Raw genomic sequence first — 21,891 nt, forward strand, 5'->3', positions numbered from 1 at the left:
TGCCAGCTTCCACATGCACATACACATAAAAAGAAAAAAATAATTGGGACATTTTTCTCTTGTTAGTATTTATGTAGGTCTGTGAATTACATATATTCTATGTACCTTTTTGCAGCTAAATATGAACCTTTATTGATTTTGTACACATATTGTGGTAATTTGGAGTTGTTTTTTTTTTTTTTTTTAAATTCAGTCAAATTCTTGGCACATGAAGGACTGTGTCATCTGGCTGACATGTGAAAATAGTTACAGGAGCCTTTAAAGGCTGCAAACATTGTGACATTTTCTGCATAAAGAATATTTGCAAATAGTTTATTGGTTTCTCCTGTGGCTGTGTTTGTTGTTGGGATCCAAATGCCTTTTGCTGTTCTTAACTCTGACTGGTGTGATGTTTGGCTTGACACATTATCAGAGCCTCTCTAAGTGTGCAGATGAAGCTTCAAAGTGTATATAAGAACAGAAATAAGAAGCACATGCTCAGCTGGGTTTTTGTTGCCAGAGGCTGGGCTTGTCAGAATTAAAACCATACCTAATAGAGTAGGGATGCCTTTTCTAGGTCACTGAGTCTTTCTGTCACTTAGGGGCACCTTCCAGTATTCCAGTGTCACAGGTCCTCACAGGACTCAGAACTTGTAATCAAAGTCTTAAAAAAAAAAAAAAAAAAAAAGACGTAGTGAGGTGGTCTAGAAGGAACCCCCATCTTTTTTTTTTTGTCTGTATCAGAGACAGAGTCTTATCATGCCACTCAAGCTGGCCTTGTGCTCCTGTCCTTAGGCTTCCTGCTTCCAAGTAGTTGGGACCACACACACACACACACACACACACACACACACACACACACACACACACACACACACACACACACACACGCTCTTGAGCACACACCACCCCACCATTCTTGGCTGGCTGTGGTTTGACTTAAAAAGGACCTTACACAAGGACCTTGAAAAACCCTACTGTCTTTCTTAAGCATTTCCTACAATACTTTATTATGTATATTTTACACACACACACACACACACACACACACACACACACATGGAGGTACTGGGGATCAAAATCAGATTGTCAGGCTTTGTGGCAAGCACCTTGACCTTCAGTACCATCTTGCTACAAGTACTCAATTCTTTCTTTGGGACTTCTGTTGCTGCATAAAAATTACTGATCATATCATATCTCTGCAATGGTCATGTAATTTTGCAGTTGTTTTGTTTATCTAGTCTTATAAACTGAGTTATTTCCTTACTACTGGGTTTGCTACTGTATAACCTACTTTTGCCTAAGTTGCCTCTAGAGTTGGTGACTTAAAACAATAGTAAATGATCTGGTGTTTGTTTGTTTGTTTGTTTGCTTTGATAAAGGGTGTCATGTAACCCGGTTTACCTTGAATTTGCCATGCCCTGTTTTGTGTGGTGCTGGAGACAAAGGTCAGGACTTGGTGCATGCTAGACAAGCACTCTTTGCTGAGCTACATTCCCAGCAAGTATTCTCTGAAGTTTCCTTAGGTTAGGAGTTGGGAGTGGTTTCTCTTGGGTGTGTCTGGTTCTCAAGCTCCTAGTCTTCAGTTATCTCGAGGATCTTCTCCAGTAATAGCTCATTCACATCCCCAGCAAGTCACTGTTGAACTTTGGCAGGAGGCACTGTTCACTATGTGATCTGGTGAGACACTCTCAGAATGACAGTTTGCTTTACCCAGCATGAGGGATCCAAAGAAAAGCAAGGCAGAGCTGCATTTTCTGTGACCTCACCTCAGAAGTCTTACTCTGCTATTCTTTTTTCCCTCCATTTTAGACACTTGTATTTATTTATTTGTTCATGTGTATGAGTGTTTTTTTCTGCATGCGTCTGCATGACATGTGTGCTGTGCCTCGGAGTCCAGAAGACAGCATCTGATCCCTTGGAACTGGAGTTACAGGCCATTTTGAATCACAAAGTAGATGTTGGGAATAAAACCTAGGTCCTCTGGAAGAGCAGCTGGTGCTAACCACTGAGCCCTCTCTCCAGCCCCACACTCTCGTCATTTCTGTAATTTGTGATGGTTACTGTGAGAGAGGGCAGGTTAAAGGTGGAAATACAAGGAGCTGAAGTTCTTTGGGACTGTCTTGGAATCTGGCTGTCACAGTGTAATCTTTCTTTTGGTAATCATCTGTTTCTTGGCTTCAGAATAGCATCATGACATTTGAGTGGACATTCTGTATACACAGCTTCTGATATAAATATCCTGGAAGAATTTGCCAATGCATTCCTTGTGTCCAAATAACCAACAGTGATATATTATGAAATTATGTTGATATTTGATAATTTTTGCTGGTCTGAGCATTTGTGTTAATATAGAAACCACTTAGGGTTCCTCCTAACAGCCACATTGAGAATAGCTTCACGTGGTAAGGTCTTCTGATCGGAAACACAAGTAGGTATGAAAGCAAAAACTGCAGATGTTAACAGATTTTTTTTTAAAGATTTGTTTTTATTTTATGTGAATAAGTGCTTGCCCGAATCTAATTATGTACACCATGTGCGCACAGTGTTTGTGGTGGCTATAAGAGGGTGTCAGATCCCCTGGATCTAGAGTTATAAGTGGTTGTGAGCCACCAACTGGGAACTGACCTGAGTTCTCTGCAAGAGCAGCCAGTGCTCTTAACTGCTGAGCCATCTCTCCAGCCTGCTAGCAAATATTTAATAGTTATGTACAGAGGTTTAGATTAAACCTCTAAGTTTCTTTCAGCTTATCTGATTAAGTCTTACATTATCTATTTCTGTATAGTCATTTCCCAAACAGATTTTAAAATTACAGTTTTTTAAAGTTCATCATTGGGAATCTGGAGTTTTCCCTTACCCCCACAGGGAAAAAATGCATTGTTCTTCTATTCTTTGAATTGAACTTGTGTTCCAATACTAACCCACAGTTTTTTTAATGAATTAAAGGCTGTTTTTCTTTTGAAGTTTAGAAGGAAATCAGGGCATTACTATTTTGGTATTTAAAGAAACCATGAAGCTACAGTCTGGCAGAATAAAAATTACCTTAAATTGATGTTTAAGAAAAAATGTATATAGTTTTATATAAAGAAGGTCTTGGAAAGCTAGAGAAATTCTGAAAGAAGGTTCTCAGGATTTTGTTTAGCTTGTTTGAATTATGTGTATATGCACATGTGCACATGGATACACAGCAAATCCAGCTCTCTCATCCCACTGACTTATGGGTACTTTAGTTTTATATATTTGTTCGAGTGATTCATTAAGGAATACAATGTCTTAGTTTTTTTTTCTTGATAGTTCTGTTTATTATAATTCTTGTAACCTTCAGGAGATCTCTTCTGAAGTGTCTTATGTATTCAGGAGTTTTATAGCATGAGGTCTAATTTGATCACTAATAAAAGTTGCAGTGAAGGGCTGGAGAGATGGCTCAGAGGTTAAGAGCACTGACTGCTCTTCCAGAGGTCCCGAGTTCAATTCCCAGCAACCACATGGTGGCTCACAACCATCTGTAACGAGATCTGGTGCCCTCTTCTGGCCTGCAGTCATACATGCTGTATACATAATAAATAAATAAATCTTTAAAAAAAAAAAAAAAGTTGCAGTGAGCCAGGAGCCTTTAATCCCAGCAGTCAGGAGGCAGAGGACAGGAGGATCTCTGAGTTTGAGGCCAGGCTGGTCTATATAGAGAGTTCCAGGCCAACCACCAGGCTACATGGTGAACTTTTATCTATGAATGAATGAATGATGAACGAACAGATAGTTACAATAAAATAGTAGCTATGATTGTCACCCTCTTGTTACATGAAAAGGGGATAACTGTCCTATCTGAAAGAAGAATGTTGCCTTATCCTAGGTTAGTCAGAATGTCCATGAGTCTCTGCTATGACTCAGAAGGTGGGTGGCATCACCAGTTTCCCATTGCTTTGGGCTCTTCACACATATCCACCAAGGCTTTTTACCACAAAGAGAGAACAAAAGGACCCAGAGACTATGGGCTAAACCTCCCCAAATTGAACCAAAGTAACCCCACCCCCACCCTACCCCATATAGGATGATTAAAACACATTTCCTGTGACACAAACTTAGGGGGCATTGCAGGGTTTGAAGATGTGGGCTGGAGAGACGGCTCAGTGGTTAAGAGCACTGGCTGTTCTTCCAGAAGTCCTGAGTTCAATTCCCAGTGAGAGTTCCAGGCCAACCACCTGTTGGATGGAACGCTAACTAACACAGTTGCAAAGCCTAGCACAGAATTGTATTTTTCAACCATAAATCGATGGCCTACCACCCCATAGTCAAAATCATCTGACTTCTAGAAGGCCACTGGGAAGTTGCAATTCATGGGTTGAAGAGGCTCCAAGAATGCATTGACAGTTTCTAGTTCTCATATGTTGCAGCCAACAGGCTCTGTATCCAAAACAGTGACAAGGCCCTGTTTTGAGGGCAACGATAACCTGATTTTGATTTTAAAAAAAATTTAAGAAAACGAGCATATAGGGGACCCCTGGGTTTTATTTTGTTTTGGAGGCAAGTAGTTAAGGATTTCATGTGGCAGCCCAGCTTAATGCTTGCATCTTTTTTTTTTTAATCGTACATTTTTAAAAAAGATTATTTGTTTATGTATTTATTATGTATACAGTGTTCTGCCTGCATGTATGCATGGACGCCAGAAGAGAACACCAGATCTCTCTACAGATGGTTGTGGGCCACCATGTGGTTACTGGGAATTGAACTCAGGACTTCTGGAAGAACAGCCAGTGCTCTTAACCACTGAGCCATCTCTCCAGCCCACATCTTCAAACCCTGCAATGCCCCCTAAGTTTGTGTCACAGGAAATGTGTTTTAAAGTCACTTTTCCCTTGTTCAGTTGGTACTTGCCGTTTTGTCTGTACCAATGAGCAGATGATCCATAGGAAGCAGTCATTGTGGCGGGGTTTTTAAATTGAGTTTGGGGTTTTGGTTTAAGGGACTTTTTTTTTTTTTTTTTTTTTTTTTAAGTAGAATAGAGAAAAGATAAAACTTTATTAGAATTATCTGGTGTTAGTCAACTTTCCAGTACTGAAACATACCTGAGACTGTACCTTGTAATGAGGAGAGTTTCACTGTGGGTTGTGGCTTTGCCTTTATGCCTATGGTCAGTTGGTGCTGGAGCTTTGGGGCCTGTGATGAGGGGACGGTTGTTAGGACAGTGAAACAAGGTGCTACCTCGTGTCTGTTCAGAACTAAAGAAGACACTGCCAAGTCCCAAAGTCTCCTTAAAGGCTGTACCCTCAATGACATAAACCCTTTTGCCTCCTTCTCTATGGCAGCAAGCTGAGAACCCAACTTTTGTTTTGTTTGTTTGAGACAGAGGTTCTCTGTGTAACAGTCCTGGCTCTCCTGGCATCTGCTTTGTAGACCAGGCTGGCCTCGAACTCAGAGATCCATCTGCCTCTGCCTCCTGAGTGCTGGCACTAAAGGTGTGTGTCACTATTGCCAGGCTTGAGAACCAAACTTTAATATGATGCAGGCCTGTGGAAGCCATCCCAGGTCCACATTAAAGGACTGGTTAATCTTAGCAAGAGACAGGAGACACCTTGGAGATCGTAAGAGTTTCATGTCTGTTGTAATAAAATATCTCAACAAGCAAATTAGAAGAGATTTGACTTAAAATTGCAAGTTACAGTCCATTATTGAGGGGAGGTCAAGGCAGGAACTTAAATCGCATCCACAATTAAGAGAAAAACAAATGCATATATTCTTGCTTATCTGCTTGCTCTCAGCTAGCTTTCTTCCTTTCACTGTTCAGGATCCTCTGCCTAGGGAATTGGTGTCATCCATAATGGGCTAGGTCTTGCTGTAAGTTAATAATTGGAATAATCCCACATAGACATGCCCTTAGCAAGGCTCTCTTCACAGGCAATTCCAGGTCCTGTAAGCTAACAGAACAAAGCAGCACAACAGGAATGAGATGTCTTTTTAACATATGCTGGAGTTGTTTTTTTTTTTTTTTAATTTATAGTTTTTATGAAGTAGTGATATCTTGTTTTCCTAAATAAATAGAATAAATAGTTATTATCTGCTTAAAAGATGTATGTGTAAGAATGAGTCAGTGAGTGAGTGAAAGCCTAGATAATATCCCTGAGATTGGTTGTTGTACTTGAAAACTTGATGATGTATGGGTAAGATTTAAGAAACATTTCTGCTGGGCGGTGGTGGCACACACCTTTAATCCCAGCACTTGGGAGGCAGAGGCAGGCAGATCTCTGAGTTCGAGGCCAGCCCAATCTACAGAACTAGTTCCAGGATAGCTAGGGCTGTTACACAGAGAAACCCTGTTTCGAAAAACCAACGCCCCCCCCATACACAAAAGAATACATTTCTTTGTTCTTGGGATTGATTGATGTTATGTTAGACTTTTTCATAATGCTACTGAAGATAAGTAAATGTTTGAACATTCTGTTAGTGTATGATTTTCCCATTGCTGCGACTAATTACATAACAAAAACAATAATAGAAGGATTTATTTTGGCTCATGGTTGAAGAGAGTTCAGTCCATCGAGGTGTATGTAGTTCATGATGGGGTGTGGCTGGGATTCTTCACTTCTCAGCTGACAAGGACTCAGGGCAGGGAATCCTGTCTAGTCCCCACTTTGCCCTTTTTATTTACTCAAAAACCTCAGCCCATGGAGGGCAAGTCTTTTATCTTAGTTAAACCTCTCTAGAAATGCTTTCAGATACAGAGGTGATGTGTCTTCTAGATGATTCCAAACCCAGTCAAGTTGATAGTGAAGATTTACCATTACAGTTATAGTATGTGGTCTTTTGAGAGTAAATGGAATAAAATTCTAGCAAGAAACAGTTCAGACATTGGGAAGACAGTCCATTTATAACTGTTAAAACAGAAAATAGTTAAAGTGTCCTCTGGAAGCTATCAAATCTTTATCATTAGTTCTAAGATATAGGTTTATGCTTAAAAGATTCTTGCTAGATTTATTCATTTGTTGTTGACTTTGTGTGCGTGCGTGTGTGTGTGTGTGTGTGTGTGTGTGCGTGCGTGCGTGCGTGCGTGCGTGCGTTTGTGCGTGTGTGTGTGTGTGTGTGTGTGTGTGTGTGTGTGTGTGTGTGTGTGTAGAGACCAGAGGTAGACATGTGTGCCTTCCTCCATCATTTTCCACCTCATTGTTTGAGGCAGGATCTTTCACTGAACCTGAGCCTCATCAGTTTGGCCAGTCTATTGTGGCCACTGGACTTCAGAAATCCTGTCTTCTGCTCCCCAGCATTGCAGTTACAGAACTGCACTGCCTGCTGTGTTCTTCTTTCACATGGATCCTGGGGATCTGACTTGGAGTTCTCATACTTGCATAGTAATCACTTTACCTAATGAATCCCTTTCCCAGCTTTGGTCTTTTAATCCTTTTTTGTCTTGTTTTATTTATTTCTCTATGGAGGCCTGGCTGTCCTGGAACTCTCTCTATAGACCAGGCTGGTCTTGAGCTCAAGAGATCCAACTCTCTGCCTCCTGAGTACAGGGACTGAAATCATGCACTACCATGTCTGGCTTTGTTACTATTTTTTCTTAAATAATTGCTTTTAATCCAGTGGTAGACTTACATTTAAATTAATGACTTATGAACTATTGTAAGTGTTCCTTACTATCATAAATACATTGAGTTCAACACAACAGAGCTTCAAAGTCCATTCATTTATGTTTGAACCAGGAATTAAGTGATGGAAGATAAGACCTTCACTTCAGAGTGCCTCCAGCCTTGAAAACAACTTCCACATGTAGTATTAAGTGCTGGAGATAAGAAGCTTGTAATTAGGGGCTGGAAAGATGGCTCAGAGGTTAAGAGCACTGTGTGTGTGTGTGTGTGTGTGTGTGTGTGTGTGTGTGTGTGTGTGTGTGTGTGTGTATTATAATGAAGTGGGAGAACTAGAGAGGTGGCTCATTAGCTGATTTTACAGGTGATCTGGGTTCAATTCCCAGCACCTATGTGGCGGCTCACAATTTTATGTAACTCCAACACCCTCTTCTGGCTTCCTCAGTACTGCATGTACATGGTGCACACATATACTCAAAGGCAAAACACTTATAGCATAAAAATAAATTAATTAATTTAAAAAATAGTTTGGGACCAGCAAGGCATAAGTCTTTGGATCTGAGTTTGATCTTTGGTTTTCTCCTTTCTACCATGTCAGTTCCAAAGGTAGTAGTACTGATGGGGATATTCACACACAATGATAATGATGATAATAATAACAAGTAAATAAGATTTGTCAGTCCGGCTTTTGGATTACCACCTCCTCCCACTCCTCTCCCCAGCTCCACTTTCACTTTTGAGGATATTCAGGAAGGAGAATTAAAACATGTTACTCAAACACCTAGATCTGGAAAATGTGTCTTTAAAGCGCTACACTTCTTAGCACAGGTTGTTTGAAGTGTTGGTGCACTCAGCGTTCATGTGGCGGCGGGGAGCACTCTCTGGCAGGTTGAAACAATTAACTCACTGATAGGATCCTGGAGCCTGAGAACTTGGTTCTGCTAATTGGCTAGAGCTTGTGTAAAAATTGCTTCTTGGTGACAGAACTGTGTCATTTAGAAGTAAATTGCCCTTTTCTTTTCTTTCCAAATATAGGTTATATATTTGGGAAGGACTCCAGAAGACGCATATAGAACACTAATCTTTGGAGATACAGCCTATATCCCTTTCAGGTAAATGTATAGGTAATGATCAGACCCTTACCAGGAGCTTTTTGGTGATAATTCTTTTTCTTTATTTTTCTTAAATGATTTTTTAATTAATTAATTATTTACATCCCAACCACAGTTTCCTTTCCCTCCTCTTCTCCCAGTCCCCCTACCACCTCTCATCCCCCTCATCCACTCCTCCATTTCAATTCAGAAAAGGACAGGCCTCCCGTGGATATCAACCAAATATGGCATATCAAGTTAAAGTAAAACTAGGAACTTCTCCTCATATTAAGGCTGGATAAGGCAACCCAGTGGGAGGAATAGGGTCCCAAAGTCTGTCAAAAGAGTTAGAGACAGCCGCTGCTCCCGCTGTTAGGAGTCCCACAGGAAGACAAAGCTACACAACTGTAACAAATATGCAGAGGGCCTAGGTCAGTCCCATGCAGACTCCCTGGTTGTCAGTTGAGTCTTAGTAAGCCCTGGTGAGCCCTGGTTAGTCGATTCTGTGGGTTTTCTTGACCCCCCTCCTATAATCCCCCCTCCACTTCTGCAGGATTCCCCGCCTAATGTTCGGCTGTGGGTCTCTGTATCTGTTTCTACCAGTTGCAGGATAAAGCCTCTCTGATGTTAATTGGGCTAGGCACCAATCTATAAGTATAGCTGAATATCATTAGGCATCATTACATTGACTCTCCCCCCTTCCCCCCATTCGTGTTTGGTTCTATTCTAGGTCTATCAGTTATCCAGCCTCTGAATCCTGGTGCTCCAGTGTCAAGTGTGGGCTTCTCCTGGCATGGGTCTCAGGCTGGACCAGTCATTGGTTGACCATTCTCACAATTTCTGCTCCTTCTTTACTCTAGCACATCTTGTAGGCAGGACAAATTGTAGTTCGAAGGTTATGTTGCTGGGTTGATATTCCAATCCCTCCACTGGAAGTGTTGCCTGCTTATAGGAGATGATCAGTTCAGGCTACTTATCTACTGTTGCTAGGAGTCTTAGGGTCAACCCTTGTAGATTCTTGGGAGTTTACATTGCACTAGGTTTCTACCTCACCCTGAAATGCTCACCCCGTTTTCTAGTCGTCTCTTCCAGTACTCTTCCCCTCCCCCTCCCCTCCCCCTCCACCTCCATCCTTACCCCCATACCCTAACCTGATCCTCCTATTCCCATCCCTACCTGCCCCTAGACCATCTGCAAAATCTATTCTATTTCCCCTTCCCAGGGAGATCAAGCATCCCCACTTGAGCCCTCCTTGTTATTTAGCTTCTCTGAGTTGGGTCTGTGGATTGTAGCATGGTTATCCTTTACTTTACAGCTGATATCACTTATACAGTGAGTACAACTATGTTTGTCTTTCTGGGTTCAAGATAACTCCGGATGATTTTTTTTCTAGTTCCATCCATTTGCCTGCAAATTTCATGATGCCATTGTTTTTAACAGCTGAGTAATACTCTATCATGTAAATGTATCACATTTTCTTTATCCATTCTTCGCTTGAGGGGCATCTAGGTTGTTTCCAGTTTCTGGCTATGCTGCTGTGAACATAGTTGAGCAAGTGTCTTTGTGGTAAGATGGAGCATCCTTTGGGTATATTCTCAAGAGTGGTATAGCTGGGTCTTGACGTAGATCGATTCCCAGTTTTCTAAGAAACTGCCATATTGATTTCCAAAGTAGCTGTACAAGTTTGGACTCCCACCAGTAGTTCCCTTTGCTCCATATCCTCACCAGCATGAGCTATCACTTGTATTTTTTATCTTAGCCATTCTGACAAGTGTAAGATGGAATCTTAGAGTCATTTTGATTTGCATTTCCCTGATGGCTAAAGATGTTGAACATTTCTTTAAATGTTTGTCGGTCATTTGAGATTCTTCTGTTGAGAGTTCTCTGTTTAAATCTGTACCTCATTTTTTTTTCTTTCTTTCTTTTATTTTATTTTACAATACCATTCAGTTCTACATATCAGCCACGGGTTCCCCTATTCTCCCCCCTCCCACCCCCTCCTCTTACCCCCAGTCCACCCCCCCACCTCCACCCCCCATTCCCACCTCCTCCAGGGCAAATCCTGCCCCCCCCCCCCAGGACTGCGATCAACCTGGTAGACTCAGTCCAGGCAGGTCCAGTCCCTTCCTCCCAGACTGAGCCAAGTGTCCCTGTATAAGTTCCAGGCTTCAAACAGCTAATTCATGCAGTCAGCACAGGACTTGGTCCCACTGCCTAGTTGCCTCCCAAACTGATCAAGCCAATCAACTGTCTCACCTATTCAGAGGGCCTGATCCAGTTGGGGGTCCCTCAGCCTTTGGTTCATAGTTCATGTGTTTCCATTCATTTGGCTATTTTTTTTCAATAATTGAGTAAAACTGAAATTTATTATAAGCCACAGTCGTCCTAGGGACCTCCATGCTATATATATAGCCTCCATGGTTCTATGGGTTGTGGTCTGATTGTTCTTTATTTTATATCTAGAATCCACTTATGAGTGAGTACATACCATGACTGTCTTTCTGGGTTTGGGTTACCTCACTCAGGATGATTTTTTTCTAGTTCCATCTATTTGCCTGCAAATTTCATGCTTTCATTGTTTTTCTCTGCTGAGTAGTACTCCATTGTGTATATGTACCACATTTTTGTCATCCATTCTTCCGTTGATGGGCATCTAGGTTGTTTCCAGGTTCTGGCTATTACAAATAGTGCTGCTATGAACATAGCTGAGTATGTATCTTTATGGTATGAATCAGCATTCCTTGGGTATATGCCCAAGAGTGGGATGGCTGGGTCTTGAGGTAGTTCGATTCCTAATTTTCTGAGAAACCGCCATACTGATTTCCACAGTGGTTGTACAAGTTTACATTCCCACCAACAGTGGAGGAGTGTTCCCTTTGCTCCACATCCTCTCCAACATTGACTGTCATTGATCGTAGCCATTCTGACAGGTGTAAGGTGGTATCTCAGAGTCGTTTTGATTTGCATTTCTCTGATGATTAAGGATGTTGAGCATTTCTTTAAATGTCTTTCAGCCATTTGTGATTCTTGTTTTGTGAATTCTGTTTAGCTCTTTAGCCCATTTTTTAATTGGACTGTTCAGTATTTTGATGTCTAGTTTCTTGAGTTCTTTATATACTGTGGAGATCAATCCTCTGTCAGATGTGGGGTTGGCGAAGATCTTTTCTCATTCTGTTGGCTGTCTTTTTGTCCTGTTGACAATATCCTTTGTTTTACAGAAGCTTTTCAGTTTCTTGAGGTCCCATTTATTAATTGTTGAGCCTGGTGCCTACTCTGTTTGTGTTCTGTTCAGGAAGTTGTCTCCTGTGCCAATGCATTCAAGGCTATTTTCCACTTTCTTTTCTCTCAGGCCCAGTGTGTCTTGAGGTCTTTTATCCCCTTAGACTTGAGGTTTTATGCAGGGTGATAGATGTGGATCTATTTGCATTCTTCTACAGGCTGACATCCAGTTATTCCAGCACCAGTTGTTGAAAATACTTTCTTTTTTCCATTGTATAATTTTGGCTTCTTTGTGAAAAATCGAGTGTCCATAGGTGTGTGGATTTAAGTCTGGGTCTTTGATTTGATTCCCTTGGTCAACCTGTTTTTACACCAATATGCAGTTTTTATTACCATTACTATAAGTGTACAGGTAATGTGGTAGATCTATTTAATCATACCCTTACCAGGAACTTTTTGGTGGTAATTCTTGGGGGGGGGGGGAGTAAGTCCTGACAGGAAGGTATGTTACGTGGCATGACACCATAGATCCAGGAGTCCTGGCAGTGACACCTTTGGAATGTTGTCACTTCTGACCTCTTTGCTGGATGCCAGTGACTTCCCTATCCCCACTCCTGTTCTCAGAGTCTCAAATGTCTCCTGACTTTACCTTCTTTCTGACCCTAGAAATGATAGCGGTGGAGCAGGACTTTCTTGGCTGAGAAACAAGCTGTGATGTAGCCAGGGGAGAATCCTAATGGTACTGTGCCCAGTAACCCAGGCTCCCATGCAACCCACCTGGGAGTTCCCCTACTTCACAGGAGGAACTTTCTGGGGCAGCACTTGACCCCTTTCCCCAGGAGTATGGCCAGCAGAGGTGCAGGTGTGGCTGCTGATGTAGACCCACCGCAGACTGTCAGGCAGCTGTGTGTGAGGGTGGCAGGTGGCAATGCTCCTCCTCTGAGTGGACAGCAGCCTCACCTCCAACCTACAGTGTGATTGTCTTGAAAGAATTTTAAAGAAAAAAATGTTTAAAAAGCTGTAAGCTGATGAATATGGCATCTTGTAGATAAACTCTAGAGTGTCTCCCTAACTGAAGGCAGTTTCTTCCTCAGGTTTCTCTGTGGAACCCTCTCTACTCCTTGAAACAGGGCTTCCATTGTTTTGGCATTGTTCAGAATTCAGTGATATAGTGGTGGAGAGCCATGGCTGAGCTAGAATGCCCCTTCCTTGTTGCCTCACGGACTATCCCAAATGTTCTGTGATTTGAGGTGGGTAGGAACTGTAGCAGGAATCTTAAAAGTTCTTATTAATAAAATCAAACCTGAGCCAGGTATTGGGGTGAACTGGAAGATCAGAGAACCAGAACAAGCCACAGCTACCTCACCTCGTTGGATCCTCAGCTGGTCTTGTTTCCTCAGACTGGAGGCCCCTCAGTCCTCATCCAGAATGGTCCTCAGCTCAACTGTTGCTCAAAAGCCTGAATGCTTAACCAGGCCAAATGCTTCTAGTTTCTGATCCCTCACACCTTATATACCTTTCTGCCTTCTACCATCACCCCCTGGGATTAAAGGCGTGAGTCACCATGCCTGGCTGTATCCTTGAACACATGGATTTCTGCCTAGCTCTGCCTCCCAAGTGCTGGGATTAAAGGCATGTGTTACCACTGCCTATCCTCTATGTTTAATATTGTGGCTGACCCCAGATAAGTTTATTAGGGTGCACAATATTTCGGGGAACACAATACCACCACAAGGAAGAGAGAAAGGCACTGAGCTGAAGTAAGTCACTCATCTTCTTAACTTGTAAGAGCAACTGTTTGTGTCTGTTAGAAGCATTTCTTCTATCTGTGATCCCTGAGAGGCAAACATTTAGATCTGCTGCTGTTGCACAATGGTGACCTTGCTCCCCAGAATTCTCCAAAGTGTTAATCACTTGTTGCTATTCTCACAGCTTACAACACAAGGACCCAAAATGCAAATGGGCTTACTTCCTTGCTAGACTGTAGCACAAACAGCCTCAACTCCAGTTCCTACTGTGGCCTCCCTAGGTAGTTCTAATTTGCTTTTCTCTCATTATATCTTTATTTTATTTATTTATTTTCTGAGATAGGCTCTTACTATGTATGTCTTGCTGACCTGGAACTTTCTATGTAGACGAGGCTGGCCTCAAACTCAAGAGATCTGCTCACCTCTGCCTCCTGAATGCTGGAACTAAAGGTGTGTGCCACCATGCCTGGCCTATGATTATTTCTCCTCCTCCTCTTCCTCCTCCTCCCAGTCCTCTTCTTCCTCTTCCTTCCTCCTCCTCTTTCTTCTTCTTTCTTCTTTCTTCTTCTTCTTCCTCCTCCTCCTCCTCTTCCTCCTTCTGCTTCTTCTTTCTTTCTTTTTTTGAGACAGGGTCTCTACAGCTCTAGCTGTCCTGGACCAGACCACCTCAAACTCACAAAGTTCCTCCAGCCTCTGCCTCTCAAGTGCTGGAATTAAAGGTGTGTGACACCACACCTAGTAGCCTATGATTTCTTCTTAAATTATGTCATTTTTTCTCTGTCTTAGTGAGAAAAAGCAGTCTAAAGGAGTATACTTGTCTTACTCTAGTCTATAGAAATACTCTGCCTTCTTAGTTTTTGTTGTACTTTTTGTAAGTGTGTCTCTCTCTTCTCTTTGTTTGGGATAAAGTTTGCATTCTTCCCTGATCCTTTTTGTTTGCACTTCCCAAATGCTAGGGTTCTAGGAATGCACTACTATGCCTGTCTTGTGGTCATTAATAGCATGCTTTGGTTATCAGAGAACTGACTCTCAGCTTTGCTTGTTGCTGTCTCCTTTACAGACTTAAGTTTGTACTCTGAAGATAGAAACTATAGTACTAACTACTTGCAGAGGTTATACACATAAAAACAAACAAACCATAGTGCTTTCCCTCATTCAGTGTTTGCTCAGTATTCATAGCCCTTTCTCCTTTTTAAAAGTTGATACATACAATTTGGAAAGACAGCACTAATGTTAGAAAACCAAACATTGCATACATATGTGTGCATGTGCACATGGATGTGTGCCATGCTTAGGAATTGAACTCAAGCATTACGCAAGTACACATCACTGAGCCTGCACCCCAGCCCAAAACACTAATCTGAATTGTACAGCTAAGTATTACACATGTAGTGTGACGGCCACACTTTGGGATATAGAACATGGCTCTTACCCCTGAAGAATCCCTCCTGCCCTCCGCAGTCAGTTACCATCCTCTCAGAGATCTCTCTTGTTACCTTTCTGCTGTCACTTAGGCCTGTTTGCTTTTGAACTTCATGTGTCTGGGATCATCTAGTATGCATCTTGAGGGGATGGCTCAGTAGTTATAGCACTTGCTACACAGGCCTGGGGACCAGAGTTTAGATTCTACACAGCCCATACACAAATGCTGGGTGGAAATGACAGCCTGCCTGTAATTCCTGCCTTAGAAAGCAAAGACAGACAGTGTATCTATCCCTAGAGCAAGCTAGGCTAGCAAGGTCAGTCATATTGGTGGCCTCTGGGTTTGCTGAGAGATCTTGTCTCAATGAATAAAGTGGAAGAGCAATTGAGGATGGTTCCTAATGACTTAGGTCAGGGTATTCATGAAGCAAGCATGTGTGTTCAGATAGTGTGAGGTGGGACTTAAGTAGGGCATGCCTTGAGCCATGATAATTCTTAAAGAAATTATTTGAGAATTCTTTGCAAGGTTGAATCAGTATGCCTTTAGCTGGGTTGAAGAATTGTCAGTCACATTAGGAGGTCAGTGGTAGTAGTCAACGGTTGCCATCAGAGTCCTTACACTGCTGCACTTTGAGAGTTCAGCTCTTTGCATTGATGAATACAGCTGGTATGATACTTGAGTGGCACCACCTGTTGGCTAATTATGCTTTTGTTCAGGTGTGGAGTGGTTTTACCAAAGGTTTAGATGCTTTTGCTCTTGTGATTTTATTGGAATTTTGACCCTTAAGAATTAGAAAGGGGGCTGGAGTGTTGGCTCAATGGTTAAGAGCACTGGCTGCTCTCCAGAGGACCCCGGTTCAGTTCCCAGCAACCACATGGCAGCTCACAACTGTCTGGAACTCCAGTTCCAGGGGATCTGACACTAATGTACATAAAATAAAGCTAAATAAATAAATAAATAAATAAATAAATAAATAAATAAATAAATAAAAGAATTAGAAAAAAGTTATCCAGTTAAATTTGAATATTCTTGTATAACTGTGCTATAGAGATCATTGGACATTGAATTCTAGTCAGCTTTGTCTTGGGGTGAGTATGCTGTAGAGCATTAACAGAATAACACTTTGGGAATTTCAGAGACGCTGCCTACGGAAGCTGCAGTTTCTATATTACACTCCTGGACTGTTTTCATGCAGTAAAGAAGGTGAGTGTCTGGAGAAGATAAGGTGTTGTTCTACACAGCTCTGTTAGAATTTCTTCAGAAGAGATGTGTAAGGTCAGAAGTACTCCATTTCCAGTTAACATTAAAGTGACCCCAAACCAATAAACAGCTCATTCTGAATTTCTCATTGCTTCTGTGCATGAACAGGATGGAAAAGGCACAGACAGGAGACAGGAACAGGCTGGGGTTGTCAGTCAGTTGATTGAGAACTTGTTTAGCATGGGAGAGGCCAAGGGTTCAACCCCAGCATCACAAAAATAAGACACAAGTAAGAGAGTTAAGTAATTTGGTTCTAGATACAGTATTAGTTATGAGTGTGTCTGATTTAAAAGAAAAAGTTGAGTTCTTTTTTTCCTCCAAGTTTTGTTTATATATCTACAATACAGTAACTGTAGGGCTGGGATGCTACTCTGGCAGTGTCCGCTTAGCACATGCAGGTCCAAGTTCCCATCCTGTACCAACAGTACAGTAACTTCCTTCCAGGCACCGGACTTTGAGTTCAGCAGGGTAATTTGGACAGCAATTAATTTGTTACAAAGTTTTATATAAAAATAAGTGGGTCACAATTGCTTTGTTACACAGTTTTAGGGCTGAGAGTGTGGTATAGGGGCCCAGCAACAAATAGGTGAACAAAACTCCCACATCCTTAGAAAATGCTCAACATGAGTACAGTAATACTTGCTAGGACATTTCCTGGTGCTTAGTAGAAAATTGGGTAGGAAACTGGCCTTTTATTTACACCTTTGTTCTTAAAAGTTTTCTTTGGTATTTTAGGCAATGCAGTTCGGCTTCTTTAATTTCAACGCATTTAATCTCGTTGAATATGAACACTATGAGGTAAGTTCCAGGTTCCTCTTTTCAGTCTCCCCACTCCACACTTTACTGAGGTGTCATTGACCAACATTATCTATATTAGATACAAAATTAGGTACGAAATAATGCTTTTAATTTGTTATTATTGTTACTGTTGTTATTCCTTGTATGTGTATGATGTGTATCGGTGAGCTTGTGAGGTCAGAGGATATCTTAGCAGAATCAGCTTTCTCCTTTCACATCTACATGGGTTCTGGAGCTCAAACTCTGGTCATCAGGCTTGTGTGGCAAGTGCTTGACTGTTAAGTTACCCTGCTGGCCCAGATAATGTTTTGTTGAACATGTGCTTGTGAAATGGTTCCCAGAGTCAAGCTCATTCACATGTATCTCTGCAGTGTGTGTACTGGGGACAGGTAAGATGCAGGAACCGCTGGGTGGTGGTGGCCGGTGGTGGCTGATGGTGGCCCAACCTTTAATCCCAGCACTCAGGAGGCAGAGGCAAGTGGATCTCTGTGAGTTCTAGGACAAACAAAGCTACACAAAGAAACCCTGTCACCAAAAAAAAAGGGAAAGAAAGAAACACAAAACAAACAAACAAAAAAAGATGCAGGATTAGCCTGATTAGAACTTATTAGTGGAAATTTGAGTTATAACCAGAATTCTACTATTTGCCCACACAATTTCCCTCTTTTATCCTATCTAAAAGAATAAGAAGTTTTTTTTTTTTGTTTTGTTTTTTTTTTGGTTTTTTCGAGACAGGGTTTCTCTGTGTAGCTTTGCGCTTTTCCTGGAACTCACTTGGTAGCCCAGGCTGGCCTCGAACTCACAGAGATCTGCCTGGCTCTGCCTCCCGAGTGCTGGGATTAAAGGCGTGTACCACCACCGCCCGGCAATGTGTAGCCCAGGCTGGCCTCGAACTCGTGATCCTCCTGCTTCCGCCTCCTTCAGCAAATCCTACCGGCGTGTGCCACCACCACCGGCTTTTATTTTTTTTTATTTTATTTTATTTTTTAATATTAAGTAATATATATAGCTGGGGAGATGCTTCAGTGAGAAATGGAGTTTGAATGCCCAGAATCCACAGAAATACTTAGTGGGCATGGTGCCCTGTCTGTGTATCAAGCTCTTGGTTCAGCTGAGAGACCCTCCCGTAATATGTGAGCAATCAAGGAAGACAACTGATGTCAGTCTTCTGTTTTCACATGCTTGTACCACACATTGTCACACATACATGCGCCCAACATACAAACATGCACAGACATGCATGCACATAAGGAAAAAAAACAAAATGAAATTGAAAGGTAAGAAACATCACTTCTTTAACCCTTACCTTGGTTCTTCATTCATGATTATTTTTTTTTTTTTTTTTTGGTTTTTTCAAGACAGAGTTTCTCTGTGTAGCTTTGCGCCTTTCCTTTGTGGAATATTATTCTAAGGTGTGTTACATCTCTTTATGCTGTGGAACACTTGTTTAATGATGCAAAGATGTGTTGCATTCCTTTATATTGCATTTGTTTAACTCTGTGAAGATGTGTTACTTTGTGTAAAACACCTAATGGTCTAATAAAGAGCTAAATGGCCAGTAGCAAGGCAGGAAAAGGGATGGGCAGGGCTGGCAAGCAGAGAGAATAAATAGGAGAAACCTGGAAGGATAAGAAGAAAGAGGAAGAGAACAAGGAGAGGAGGATGGTAGAGGCCAGCCTTCTAGCCACACAGCCAGCCATGGGTGAGAGTAAGATATACAGAAGAAAAGGAAAAAGTCCAGAGACAAAAAGTAGGTGGGGTAATTTAAGATAAGAAATACTGGCTAGAAATAAGCCAAGCTAAGACCAGGCATTTATAAGTAAGATTAAGCCTCCGTGTGTATTTATTTGGGAGCTGGGTGGTGGGTCCCCCAAAAGATCAAAGAGCAAAACCACTAACAACAGTTTTTAGTCTTGGTGACCTTCTGTAGTGATGAGGATACAGGTTTGGAGTCCTCGGTGTGGGCACAGAAAGGTGATTAGTTGCAGTGTCTAGTGTCTACCAAGGTATACTCAGCTGTTGTTATAGCCTGTTTGTATTGTCTGAACACTTCTGTTTCAAGTTATGAAAACTAAGTACAAATAGCCAGGCCTGGTAGCAAACACCTTTAATCCTAGCACTCAGGCAGCAGCAGTAGGTGGATCTCTGCAAGTTTGAGGCCAGCTGTCTACATAGTGAGTTTCAGGCCAACCAGGGCTACATAGTAACACCCTATCTAAAAACAAAGAGTCCCAAATGTTTTAAATAAAAGTGAACATTTTACTGGAATCTGCAGATTAAAAATCCAGGAGCTGAGCTGGGGAGATGACTCAGATAAAATGCTTACTGTGCAACAACAAGAATCTGGTTTTAGATCCCAGCACCCAGGAAAAGAGATCTATAATGCCAACACTGGGGAGGTGTAGAGAGCAGTGTCCCTGGGCTCACTGGTCAGCTATTTTAGCTGAAATCAGTAAGCTTCAGATTCAATGAGAAAACTTGTCTCAAAAAATAAGGTGGAAAAGAAGCTGACCTTTGGCACATGCACACATGCATGCGGACACTCATGTGGGAATGTGGATTATTATTGCCTGACTGAATTCTCTGGCCCTGTCTGGCCTACCTACCCTATCAGAAGAAGCTGACGGGGCAGGAGAATGTGTCCAGGCAGGCAAATTCACAGATATCCTCTTATATTTTTTTATCTTAAAGATTAAGAAAAACAAAAAATCCTTGACTCGAGGTGCCCTCCTCTGAACAGATGAGTAAGATACTGTTTTGAAGGCCCTTTGCAGGCAGGAAAACTTATAGACTCTTGCCTTTGTGTCCTGTTGTAGTTATTTTGAGCGAACTTCCTCAAAAGGAGAGGAGGCTCTTCAGACAGCACTCCATACATTCATATCCCAAGTCCACAGATAATTAGCTTTTGCTATCAATTTCTAAAGAACTTTTTATTTAGAAGTCTGAAGTATAATTGAAGTGTTTTGATGATCTGGGCTGTTTTTGTGGCAAAGATAAAGCATATCCTGAGATTCACTCGTGACAACTGTATACTTCTTATAATGCCAATCTGTTTCTGAAGTGCAGTCTCTCGCTACGCCCTTCGGTGACTATATAACTAAATTACATAAAACTAAATGTGTAAAATAAAATATACTTTCTTGGGGCTGGGGAGAGGGCTCAGTGGATAAAGTACTTGCTGTACAGAGTTTGGATCCCTTGAAGCCACATACAAGCCAGGCAGGTAGGCATATATGTCTGAGACCTGTAATCCCAGCACTTAAAGAGACAGATGATCCCTGAGGGGTTGAGCCAGATCAGCCTAGTAGCATCTGCAAGCTCTGACTTTAGCAAGAGACCGTGTTCCAATAAATGAAGTGGAAAGTGATTGAGCATCAGATGCCAATGTTAGGCCTTCACACATATGAACATGTACACACAGATGTACACCATGCACACTTAAAAAATACTTTTTCTGGGTATATGAAATACTAAAAATAGCAGTTGGCACATGAAGCACTGTGTGTTTCTATTACCGAAATTGTTAAGTGATTTTTCTCTTTTGGCACTGATTCTCTCCGCCACGGTCAATTGCCTTTTATTTCTTAAAGGTTTTGTTATACAGGCATGATGGCTCATGCTTGTAATCCCAGCACTTGGAAAGCAGTGGCAGACAGAGCTCTGTTGAGTTAAAGGGCATCCTCGTCTACATAGCATGCTAGTTCAGACAAGCCAGGGTTACATAGTGAGACCCTGAGTCAAAATTATTTTACATCAGAAGTTACTTTGTCTGTTTAGGATACTGGGTGGGGGACCTTCTAGAGTCCTCACACACACTGGAAAAGCTTGCTCGCTCTCGCTCTCTCTCTCTCTCTCTCTCTCTCTCTCCCTCTCCTTCCTTGTTTGTTCATTTGTTCGTTTGTTTGTTTATATATGGTTTTTCGAGGCAGGGTTTCTCTGAGTAACAGCTCTGGCTCTCCTGGAACTCCCTATGTAGACCAGGCTGGCCTCAAACTCACAGAGATCTGCCTTCCTCTGCCTCCTGAGTACTGGGATTAAAGGCATGTGCCACCACCACCTGGTGAGCTTGCTATCTTAATAGGAATTAATATCCTATAATAAGAATTTATTCAGGGGGCTGGAGAGATGGCTCAGTGGTGAAGGGCACCAACTGTTCTTCCAGAGGACCCGGGTTCAATTCCCAGCACCCACGTGGCAGCTCACAACTGTCTCTAACTCCAAGATCTGACACCCTCACATAGACATGCATGCAGTCAGAACACCAATGCAAATAAAATAAAAATAAATTATTTAAAAAAAAAAAAGAATTTATTCAGATAACCAGGTAATTGAAATATAATAATTGAGTACAGAATATTGGGTACAGAGTATGTTTTCTAGGCTGATGACCTAAGCAAAGAAACACTATGTATTTATTTATTTATTTATTTATTTATTTACTCATTCATTCATTCATTTTATTATTATTATTTTTGTTTTGTTTTATTTTGTTTTCGAGACATGGTTTCTCTGTGTAGCTTTGGAGCCTGTCCTGGAACTCACTCTGTAGCCCGGCTGGCCTCGAACTCACAGAGGTCCGCTTGCCTCTGCCTCCCAAGTGCTGGGATTAAAGGCGTGCACCACCACCGCCCAGCGAAACACTTTTAAAACAAAGTGATTGACAATAGGAAGGTTAGCAATCCTTTGGAAATTCATTAGTAAACAGCTGACATGCGAAAGCCAATGGCTTTGAACTCAGAGTATTGAGAAGGGAGGTAGAGAGAGATGTGGTTCAAAGGTTAATTGTGCTGGTTTTC

At 41.8% G+C, this 21,891-nt stretch overlaps 1 protein-coding gene across 13 annotated transcripts in view; it reads left to right on the top strand.

Moving 5' to 3' along the window:
- Cdc14b (cell division cycle 14B) overlaps positions 1-21,891 on the top strand; it is a 94,919-nt gene that overhangs the window by 46,891 nt on the left and 26,137 nt on the right. For all 13 annotated transcript variants that reach the window (XM_037205631.1, XM_037205632.1, XM_028891705.2 and 10 more), the window contains 3 exons: positions 8,592-8,668; positions 16,174-16,240; positions 17,033-17,095. In XM_037205631.1, the coding sequence (XP_037061526.1) occupies positions 8,592-8,668; positions 16,174-16,240; positions 17,033-17,095 (207 nt within the window). The remainder of the gene's footprint in view (positions 1-8,591; positions 8,669-16,173; positions 16,241-17,032; positions 17,096-21,891) is intronic.

Source organism: Peromyscus leucopus, chromosome 5 (genome assembly GCF_004664715.2).
Source record: "Peromyscus leucopus breed LL Stock chromosome 5, UCI_PerLeu_2.1, whole genome shotgun sequence".
Lineage (NCBI taxonomy): Eukaryota > Metazoa > Chordata > Mammalia > Rodentia > Cricetidae > Peromyscus > Peromyscus leucopus.